The sequence below is a fragment of the Propithecus coquereli genome, unplaced genomic scaffold (assembly GCF_000956105.1).
Source record: "Propithecus coquereli isolate 6110/MARCELLA unplaced genomic scaffold, Pcoq_1.0 Scaffold168, whole genome shotgun sequence".
In the NCBI taxonomy this organism is placed as follows: Eukaryota; Metazoa; Chordata; class Mammalia; order Primates; family Indriidae; genus Propithecus; species Propithecus coquereli.
Window position 1 is genome coordinate 2,260,873 of NW_012141413.1, and position 11,028 is coordinate 2,271,900.

Here is an 11,028-nt window from a genome sequence, read left to right on the forward strand (position 1 = left end):
AAAAAAAAAAAAAAAAAAGCTGAATGAATGTACAGTTATGTTCCTAGATGGAAGACTCAAATGTAAATAAAAATGTCAAGCTCAAATTAATCTATATATTTCATGCAATTTTAATCAAAATCCTAATAATTTTTTGAACTATAATCCCAAAGGATTAAACCTAAAAAAATCCACAACTAAAGAAATATAAAAATCTTCGAAGCAGTACAAGAACCAAAACACAAAACTTAAAAACCAAAAAGAATTAATGTGCTTCCATATAAAGAACCCATATACATCAATCTGAATAATCCTCAGCAACAACAGAAAGATGGGCAATTGCTATAAATGGGCAACTATCAAAGAACGCACCTGGCCACATGAGAATGGGAGTCATTTTACACTCCTCAAAGTGGCAGAAGGAAGATCCCATACAAAACCAGCCAGATCATAACTAAACCAAATGGTCATTTGGGAGGAGTTTGGAATTACACGGACTACAACCGCACGTTTGTAGAGTTCTACAATGTTTGAATTTTGCACAGTGAACACACACTACCTTTATAAAATAAATGAAAAATCAAATTGAATTCTTTTAAAAGAGCTACTTTCCAACTTCTTTTCATGAGATTTTTTCGAAAACATATTACCTCTTGGTCCAGGTTATATTCTTCATCTGAATTAAGTGCAACCTTTACAGTAACATAATCCCCATTTTTCACAGCGTCCCTCAACAAATCTAAAATGAAGAAAGATAAATCAGGTGGTATGCATACATCTGTGAAAGGGATTTCTATAATTCCTAAACTACTCACTACTTGGAATTGCATCAGCTGTAGCAAAATTCTCATCTTCCCCATCAAGATGCTTTTGAAAATCTTCTAATTTCATCCACTCCAACTGCAAGTCCATGCCCAAACTCAAAATATGTTGCCGGCCATCTGGAACACACAAGAGCCTTATTAACAGATATTTTTCTCAAGTATAAAAAACAATGCTATTTATTAAATTTGTAGTGTCTTAACCAATACTTTATGCATACTTTCCTTTTCTTTTTTTAACGAGACAGGGTCTTGCTCTTTGCCCAGAGTGGAATGCAGTGGCTGGACCATAGCTTACTACAGCCCCGAACTCCTGGGCTCAAGGGATCCTCCTGCCTCAGGCTCCTGAGTAGCTGGGACTACAGGTATGTACCACCAGACCCAGCTAAAATTTTGTAGTTTTTTTTTGAGAAGGGGTCTTGTTATGTTGCCCAAGCTGGTTTCAAACTCGTGGCCTCAAGCGATCCTCCTGTCTCAGCCTCCTGAGTCACTGGGATTACAGGTGTGAGCCACCACGCTCAGCTATGTACACTTTTAACATACGTCATTAAGTCTTTTCTTTAATTGATAAAATTCCTGATTTCTCTGGGAAGTAATACGAACTATCCACATTTAAATACCATGGTGCTCCAAAGGTAACCTGTAATTGTAAAATAGTGAAAGATGAATTTTAAGTACAGGACTGAGTAGCTCAAGGAAGCAGAAGCCACAGGATTCAGTAAGAAGAACGCTGAGTAATTCTAACATGACTTCTTTCTTTGGCCATTCTTCTTGGATATACATTGCTGCCAACCATTCACACAGGTAATGTAATTCCCAATGTGAACTGGACCGGCATGTAAACGGAAGTCGTCGTTCCAGACTCGCTTGAGCCCCTCCTCCTGGAAGCCCCTGCTCCCAAAGTGCCCATACCCATCCACCGAGAAGCTCTGCTAGAGTCTCCCCTGGTCCGGGGGACCCACGGGTGCAGTAACACTGGGGTTGGCCACGTCCGGTCCTCATTACCACTGCAATAAATCACTAAGGCCTCAGCACAGTTCATTTGGGAGATCCAAAATGGCTCTGTGCTATTTCAAAAAATAAAAACCAGAAACATTTGATGGTAAGAGTTAAAGGATTTTCACCTAAAACCAATTCTTCAAACTACACAGCTGATGTTAGGCAGATAACCTTGCCACAGAAATGTAGCTTGTGAAAGATACGCAATAAATGAAGTAACTTTTTCCAAAGCCCTCAACTCAAATACCTCTTTGCTAACTCTGGGAGCTGATATCGTAAGAAAAACAGCGTAGCCCTGGAGCTGCTACCCTGGCTCATCTGTATGCAGTCTGTCATCATGTGTCTTTTATCATTTAAAATATTGTTTAAGCCTTCATTCTTTTTTCCCTCAACCAACTGTGTCAGGGGCTTGTCTCTTTCAAGAACCAACTTCTGCCATTACTGATGTTCCCTACTGTATCTGTTCTTTACTGCTTGGCCTCCAACAGCAGTGCTGCTAACTGGCATCCGCCCTTTGGGCAACCGACTTCCTCCTCCTCCTCCTCGCCCTCTGTTCTTAGAAATTATCCCGATTTCCTGCAAGCTCAGCAATGCATCCAAAAGCACATTTTACCTAGGTATCCAGGATCTAGTTGTTTTGCAGTAAAAGGGTCTCCCAGACCAGCCTGTCATATACTTTGAATTTAAAAATTCTCTTAAACTGTTCAAGATTCATAAATTATACAGTTTTATCAGAGTAATCGCTTATCTATTCAGTCCTAGTTATGAACATACACGTATCCTGTTTTCACTCATCTTCTTAGCTGTTGTCCTCCGTATTCTATACAAGGTGCCCCCATTCTTCTCAACCTCAGGACAGCATTTATCATGTATCTTAGTGTTACTTACTGAAAAGCTATAAGGGCAGAATACAAATAAGTCCTTGAGGCAAGACTATAGGAGACAAAGTGTTTAAAAAAAAAAAAAGAAAAGAAAAAAATAAGGAATACAAATAAGTTTGTATTTAATGATTTTCTGAAAGAAATCTAAGATATACAATCAGGCAACCAAGCAAGAGTAGATAAGGTAGAAAATCAGAAATCTTTATAATTTCTAAATGTGCTGAGCACATATAGGACCTCAGAAAAAACTGACCCATTCAGAAGTCACAGAATGACCCAAGTCTTCAATATGCAGCAGATCACATAAAATCTTCTACTCCATTCTTTTCTTTCTTTTTTTTTGAGACAGAGTCTCACTCTGTTGCCCGGGCTAGAGTTCCGTGGTGTCATCCTAGCTCACAGCAACCTCAGACTCCTGGGCTCAAGCGATCCTCCTGCCTCAGCCTCCAAAGTAGCTGGGACTATAGGTATGCGCCACCATGCCCGGCTAATTTTTTCAATATATATTTTTTAGTTGTCCAGCTAATCTTTTCTATTTTTTTTTTTTTTTAGTAGAGATGGGGTCTCACTCTTGCTCAGGCTGGTCTCAAACTCCTGAGCTCAAACGATCCGCCCGCCTCGGCCTCCCAGAGTGCTAGGATTATAGGCATGAGCCACCGTGCCCAGCCTACTCCATTATTTTCTGATCAAGATCAGAATTACAGTGAAGAGTAGGCTGAAATAATATGGTGCAAGAGCCTGAAAAAGTTCTGCAAAATGATTCCGAACAAACCCACCCGCATTCTCATCCGTTTGGCACACACTGTCCAAAACCTCCTGGTCACCTTCTGCAGCAATGTATGCCCACGTGTCCGTCTCGTCTCTTGTGTTTCTCCTTTCTTTAAGTAATTGCTTGCTTTCCTTGGTTTTGTTATCTTCTGTGGTTTTACAATCCAGTGGTATTTCTTCTCTTTTCCGATTACTATCAGGAACATCATTTTTTTCTTCTGGAGTTGATTTAAATAAGTCAAATGCATTTCTGATTTCCTTAAATGCTAGTGAAAAAATTAAAATTGATGGTAAGTATGAGTCACAAATATCCATTGTAATTGAAAGAAAATCTGGGTTAATGTTTAAAAAACAGGTATTTTATTTTCACCAACATCTGCCTTGGTCATAAAGCATGGTCAGATTTATTATCGAAGCCACAAAATCGTTTCCACCGGTCTTTCTGTTGGCTGCTCCATATTTACAAAGGATGTCCACAGTGAACGGCAGCTAAGCAGGTGTTCTGAGCTACTCCCCTCCAGTTGTGACCCTACTCACACTGTCATCTTTCCTACTGCTAAAGACAGCGGACTATCTACAGCTGGATCTTCAAGCTTGTACCAAAATGGTTTCTGCTGATGAGTGGGGGCAACAGCAGCCTGCAGAGCACTGGCTGTGCACCAAGTAAAACTGGACCTGATGTGACCAGCTTTTAACTAAAGATAAGAGTGGGAAGAAAACTGGCAAAGCTCTAGACCTGAGAAGTAACCCTAAAAAGAAGAGAACAAAATTAGGAAGAACTCTCATAACCTCTGGGTACAACAGTAGACAGGTCAGTCACTTTATGTGTGACCCCCTGAAACAGCCACTGCTCCTTCCCAGCTTCACTTACCTGCTGCTACACCAAGCCTCAGCTCAGGCTTAGAGCAAAATCTACTTTTTATAGTACTTCAATTACACGCAGCTTTTGGAGAAAAAGCCCAGGGAAAATTACCCATCTCTTACCTTAGAATCACTGCTTCCAAGAAAACACGTGTTCCAAGGACTTTTGGTACATAAACTAAAATACTTACCTGCTAGGGCTTATTCCAACACATTAGTGATGATTTTTTCCCTTTACAAAGTACTTGGTCCCAGTATTGATACCTATTATGGAATCCCAATTCTGATATATCTTGAAGTGATGCAAAATGTGTATTCGATATTATGTTTATACAAATGAGAGTTAAATATTGAATATATTAGGTCATTAAATATGAAATGTCCAATTTCAAATTAAAAGTTTAGTTTATTTTCTCTCAAACAAGCAGTACAGTTAATCAAAATATACGCCTAAACCGTAAACACAGTTCTGCCATGTTAACAGTAGCTTGTTTATGCTAGTAACAAAGAAGCCTGGAGAGCAAGTGGCAATGAAACTGAGAAACGCGTTTTCCACAGCTTACTGAGAATTGAGTATTTTTCCTTGTTAAGAAGTGGTCCAAAGCCTGGAAGAAATGGTAGTTAGTTGGTTAGTTGGTGCAAGGTCTGGTGAATACAGGAGAAGACAGAGAGTTTCCAAGCCCAGCTTCTGTAGTTTGAGCAGCATTGTTTGTGTGACATGTGGTCGAGTGTTGTCTTGCAAGAGGACTAGCCTGTCTCTACTGACCAATCTCGGCTGCTTAATCACAAGTATCCTCATCATTTTGTCCAATTGGTTGCAGCAGACATCCGCTGTAATGGACTGACCAGGTTTCATGAAGCTGTAGCGGATAATACCAGCACTGGACCACCAAACACACACCATCAGCTTTTTCTCATGAATACTCGGTTTTCGACTGTGTGTCGGCACTTCATCTTTATCCATCCATGTGCTGAACCCTTGCGATTGTCAAAAAGAATCCATTTTCATCACACGTAACAAGACAGTGTAGAGATGGTTCACCTTTATGTAGTAACAGCAGAGAAAGGCAAGCTTTCAGATGATTTCTCTTCTGACGCTTGTTTAATTCATGCGGAACCATCTGTCCAGCTTCTTTATCTTGCCAATTTGTTTCAAATGGTCCAATATTGTTGGAATAGTAACGTCAAATCTTGCTGCTAATTCACGCATAGGTTGAGATGGATTCGCTTCTACTATACCTTTCAGCTCATCATTATCCACCTTGGTCTCAGGTTGCCCAAATGGCTCATTTTCAAGATTAAAATCACCAGAATGGACCTTCTGAAACCATCTACATACTGTGCGTTCATTAGCCACATCGTTCCCAAACACTTCAATGATGTTTTGAGGTATCTGCACAGCACTGGTTCCACAACAGAACTCATATTCGAAAATATCACAAATTTTTGACTTACCCATGGATTCACAAAAATTGCTTTAACAAAAAATTTGAAAGATAATCACAAGCGAAACCATGTGTATGAAAGACTGAGAATATACTTTCACAATAAAAATAAAACGACATGTCAAATTGAAATGTCAGAGATACCAATTGTCAAAGTAAATCGGACATTTCATACTTAATAACCTAATACTAAAGTTGTTTTATTTAGCATCCACTATAAAGGACACATTTATTTTTCAGCCACAACTAATTTCTTCTGTTGGTAATTCTAACTTACTCCCTCACAATACTGAAAAGGAGGAAAAACAATGTGAACAGAAAGAAAAAATTAATTATATAAATTGTTATATAATAAACTTAGGTAAATGGTTAATCAAAAGCAGCATAAAACTCTAAATTTCCCGGTCAATGAAATTTTCTGTAACACTGCATGTTAGAAATGAAATTGCCTTCATACTAAATTAAGTTCTTTGTAGAAGGATGGCAGTGCAAATCTAACATATTTGTATTTATACTCACTCTTTAATCCCTTTGGCTCTTTTCGGCCTTTTTCTTCCTTGTCTGAATCATGCCTTTTCTGGTATTTTTCTTTGGGTTCATTTCTTTTGGTCTCTTTCTCCTGAGGAAAACAAACAAATAAAACCCAAAACAAGAATGGATAAAGAGCTGACACTGTACATTTGAAACTGGAAAATACAGGTTCCCCACTTCAGTGACTGCCTTTGTATACTGCATGTAACTGATCATTAAATCCTTTTCATATAAAATGCTTCCTTAACCAACCATAATTTATAAAATATCAAATTGAAAACCTAACACCGGTTTACCTACTCAAAATTTTATTATTAAAAATGACGTACTAAAAAAAAAAAAATGACATACTATAAAAGTAAAATTCCAAAAACATTTCACCTGTAGTCTTATTAAACAAGCATGACTATTTTTACTTCTCCATGTTCCTCCTTCTGATTCTTGTACTTTTGCACGGATTTTTTAAAAATTCATTTTTCTTTACATAGATATTTTTACATAATTATGTTAATATGTATGTAGGGGATTCTTCTCCACATTTTCTAAACTTTTCTGTTTTTGCTACACTGACCTCAAAATCAGTATTTCAATAGCTATAACAGTTGCTGAGTTGGTATACCAACATTTTCTTAACCATTTCCCCCACAGCTAGAAAGTCAGACTGCTATCAGTTTTTCACGAATGAAAATAACACTGTCATAAATAACTTTGTTTGTATACACAGCTTTTTCCCCCTTTTGAAAATGATTTACTTAAGATAAATTCCCAAAACTAGGAATAATGGATAAATAGAAAATGACCTTTTGTATAGCCCTTGATAAACACTGCATATGTAAATACTTGCATAATTTGGAAAATATTTCCATTTTGAAAAACCATATAATAATTTTTATAATGGGACAAATTCTCTACTAAATATATTTTTGTAAGAATTAAAAGATTTGTAATGTTAATGTACTCTGTGTACTACTATTTAAGCAAACAGTGGTATATTCTTAACATAACGGGGGAAAATACCAAGTAGGATATGAAAAGCTAACAAAATAAGCTGATGAAGCTATAAGCCTAACTATACAATACTACATCTCGGTACCTTTAAAAAAAAAAAATCTTGACTTTTGTTCATAAATTAGTCCTCAATTTTCTAGTTGTAGAGTTAATCTAAGAGAAAATAAGTCAGACCAAGAGATAAACTCGGTGGGGTGGTGTCCAAAGGCTGGAGGATCTTCAGCATTTAAAACTGCCCATAGTTGTCACACTATTTCAGTAACTCCCTGATGATGGAAACACTTTTTTACAGTTTATCTGTCTCATTATCTGTGAAACTTCCTGACCACTCACAATGGCGCTAGTCTGCGCAGGTATTTCTGTAATCTGCAGGGTTCTCTCTCCTGCCCGCCTGTCCTTACCTCCTCCGTCGTAGTCGGGTCGGTGGACCTGAGGCCTCGCTCTTCCCCACCCAATCTCAAACCCTTTTGCTTCTGGGCAGAGGCAGGCGTCAGCTTCTCCAACTCAGTACTTTTGCCTTTATCTTGATTCTTCTGCTTTTTGGGTACAGTTTTCTTCTCGAAGAAAGCATTCCTGTTTTCTAGCTTCCTGTTCTCTTTGGGTTCCTCAGCCTTTCTCAGGGATTTTTTTTTCCTCTTGGCCTTGACATCAGCGTCCTCGTCAGCACTCGCGACGCCCTCCAGCTGTTTATCAAGAGCTTGGTCCTGCCCTGCGTCTTGCCCTGCTCTGTCTTTTGCACTTTTAATTTTTTGTTTCTCTTCTCTGTTGTCAGAATGTAAATCTTCACTGTCATACTCCTGCAACGGGGAATCGTTAAGTGCACTCGATTCAAATTCCACCTGAGATTCTACACATTTCTCTTTTTTTGTTTTTCTGTTTTCTTTGGGATCTTCTCTTATTTTAGTCTTTAAATCTCTTATTTCACCTTTTTTAACTTTCTTTACTTCTTTAGTTTCTTTTATTTCATCTTTTTTGGGCTTTTTGGACTCCTTTAATTCTTCTTTGGCTTCCAAAATTCTTTTCTTTGTCCTTAAATCAAAAACTACTAAATTTTCCGAGGAGCTCTCCAGGTCTGGTTTGGATTTATCTCTCAGTTTCCCAGTCTTTACTTTTTTCTTTTTCAGATCATCTGGGCTTTTCTCTTCTCTGTGCCTTAATTTTTTCTTTTTCTTCCTCGGGGAAGTATCTTCTTTTGTCTCACTTCGCTGATCACTATCAGAGTTGGCCTCAAATATATCATTATTTAAGGATAGTCTCTACAAAATACAAAAAAGGTTAAAAAATACTCGTTAACATAAATATTAAGGGCTTTGAAAAGCAGTACCAATGAAATCTGGTAGAAATGTTTTTTTCCCAAACAGAATCTCAACTCCTTAAAATTACTTACCTAAATTGAAATTATACACTACTTATATATCTGATTTAGCACATAGGTCCTGCTGGTAATGATGAACATCAATTTTTAAAAGCTGACACCGACAGAGAGACAAAAAAAGCTTTAGTGCTGCAGAAGGCCCCACACAGAAGCAGGAGTGAACAATAACAGTGTCATAGTGGGTTATAAATAATAGTGGGTTAGCCAGGCGTGGTGGCTCACGCCTAGCTCTCTGGGAAGCTGAGGCAGAAGGATAGCTTGAGCTCAGGAGTTCAAGACCCTGTCTCTACAAAAAATTTAAAAATTAGCCAGGTGTGGTGGCACACACCTGTAGTTCCAGCTACTTGGGAGGCTGAGGCAGGAGGATCACTTGAGCCCAGGAGTATGAGGCTGCAGTGAGCTATGATGATGTTGCAGCACCCTAACCCGGGCAACAGAGGGCAATTCTGTCTCAAAAAAAAAAAAAAAAAAAGACAAATCCATGAAGGAAAACCCAGAAATCAAATTTGTGCATTAGTTTCACATTACCCAACTCCAGCCTATCACTGAAATCTTTTTCCAAACTGCTCATGATAGAAGTTTGACTTATCTGAGTTCCTCCCATTTCTTCATTTTCGCCTACTATCAGGAAGAGCTACTAAAAAGCAATAAAATAGCTAAAGACTGAAGTGCAAATAGAAAAGAAAAACAAGACCCGGAAAATCTGCCTGTGAATAATCTGAAATGGACTAAGATTTATAACCTTATGAAGTGATTTAAGAATTATTTTAACTAGCAGAAAAAGCAGACATAAAACATAGGCTAATAATGCAGATTAAACATAAAATATACAAAACCAAGTTGCTCACATCTTGGACGAAAAGGTTTTGACATGTCTTTTTTCCCTACTTTCATCTTACTCTTAACTTAAAGGAGAATGCCAGTATTCACATCCAAACTGTACCTGCCTGTCAAATGCAATCGTAGGTTGGACACAGAAAGAAGAATTCAGCAAAAATCACTGAATGCAATTCTGTAAAAAACAACTGGCTATATGGAATTTATGCTAAGGAATACTGTATATTTTGTTATTGGTAAATTATTTACAACACATACTTTAAAACAGTAACATTTATAATAAACTACGTACATGAAAACAAACAAAAAAACCCAAATGTCAGTCAAAACACGATACCTGAATGTCCTTCTTGATTGCTCTGGCTTTGTTCTCCGCAACTTTCTTCCTAAAATCAAGAAGCACCTCTTTACAGTCCTCCAGATGAATCTCGGGCTCCCAGGTATCATCGTCAGATGTATATCCTTTCCAGCGGACTTTGTAAAGCACTTTACCCTGTTCCATGAATTTTAAAAAAGCAAAGAAAGGATATTACTGACTTGATTAAATTTCCCAAAACACACAACTGCTGAGAAGATATGAAAGAACTTTAAAACAAGTGGCTTAAGAAAAATACTATCACTGATCTATAAACAATGTGTAATATTTGAAAAGCAATGAAAATAGGAAGAACCAAATAAATCATCCAAAGATACTGATAACAATTTGATCTATTTTCCTTCACTTACTGCATTTATTAACATATATGTGGTATGTTTTTTAAAACACTGGGATAGGCCAGGCATGGGGGCTCATGCCTGTAAAATCCTAATACTTTGGGAGGCCGAGGCAGGAGGATCACTTGAGGCCAGGAGTTCAAGCCCTGCCTGAACAACACAGCAAGACCCCACCCCATCCCCACCCCATCTCTATGAGAAATAGAAGAATTAGCCAGGTATGGTGATGCACACCTGTAGTCTCAGCTACTTGGGAGGCTGAAGCAGGAGGATTGTTTGAGCCCAGGAGTCTGAGGTTGCTGTGAGCTATGATCACACCACTGCACTCTAGCCTGAGCAATAGAGTGAGACTTTGTCTCAAAAAATCTAAACAAAACAAAAAAAACAAAAACAAACCACCGAGATAATATTATAATTGTTAATCTTGCTTTTACACTTATACATCAAGCATTTCTTACTTTAATATTTGTCAAAAACGTAATTTTTAGTGACTGAAGATCATTACATCATATAAATACGACAAAAACTCTCCCTTTGTTACAAAGGTTGTTTTGTTCCTTTCCAATTTTTTGTTTTTATAAATAAAGCTGTAATACCCTTGTGCATCTCTGATTAGGTTGTTAAATTCCCAAAATGTACATCAATGGAGTTTTTTTTGTTTTTTTTTTTAAAAAGCCATTCACTGGGCACAGTGGCACACACCTGTGGTCCCAGCTATTTTGGCAGGCTGAGGTGGAAGGACCACTTGAGCCCAGGAGTTCAAGGCCAGCCTGGGCAACACAGCAAGACCTGCATCTCAAAAAAAAAAA

At 37.9% G+C, this 11,028-nt stretch overlaps 1 protein-coding gene across 3 annotated transcripts in view; it reads right to left on the reverse strand.

Moving 5' to 3' along the window:
• MPHOSPH8 (M-phase phosphoprotein 8) overlaps positions 1 to 11,028 on the reverse strand; it is a 32,340-nt gene that overhangs the window by 14,190 nt on the left and 7,122 nt on the right. For 2 of the 3 annotated variants that reach the window (XM_012641729.1, XM_012641728.1), the window contains exons 2-7: positions 9,843 to 9,998; positions 7,695 to 8,549; positions 6,274 to 6,373; positions 3,457 to 3,714; positions 795 to 920; positions 630 to 718 (exon numbers count right to left, since the gene is read on the reverse strand). In XM_012641729.1, coding sequence (XP_012497183.1) covers positions 630 to 718; positions 795 to 920; positions 3,457 to 3,714; positions 6,274 to 6,373; positions 7,695 to 8,549; positions 9,843 to 9,998 — 1,584 coding nt within the window. The remainder of the gene's footprint in view (positions 1 to 629; positions 719 to 794; positions 921 to 3,456; positions 3,715 to 6,273; positions 6,374 to 7,694; positions 8,550 to 9,842; positions 9,999 to 11,028) is intronic. The other variant, XM_012641730.1, reaches the window with a different exon arrangement.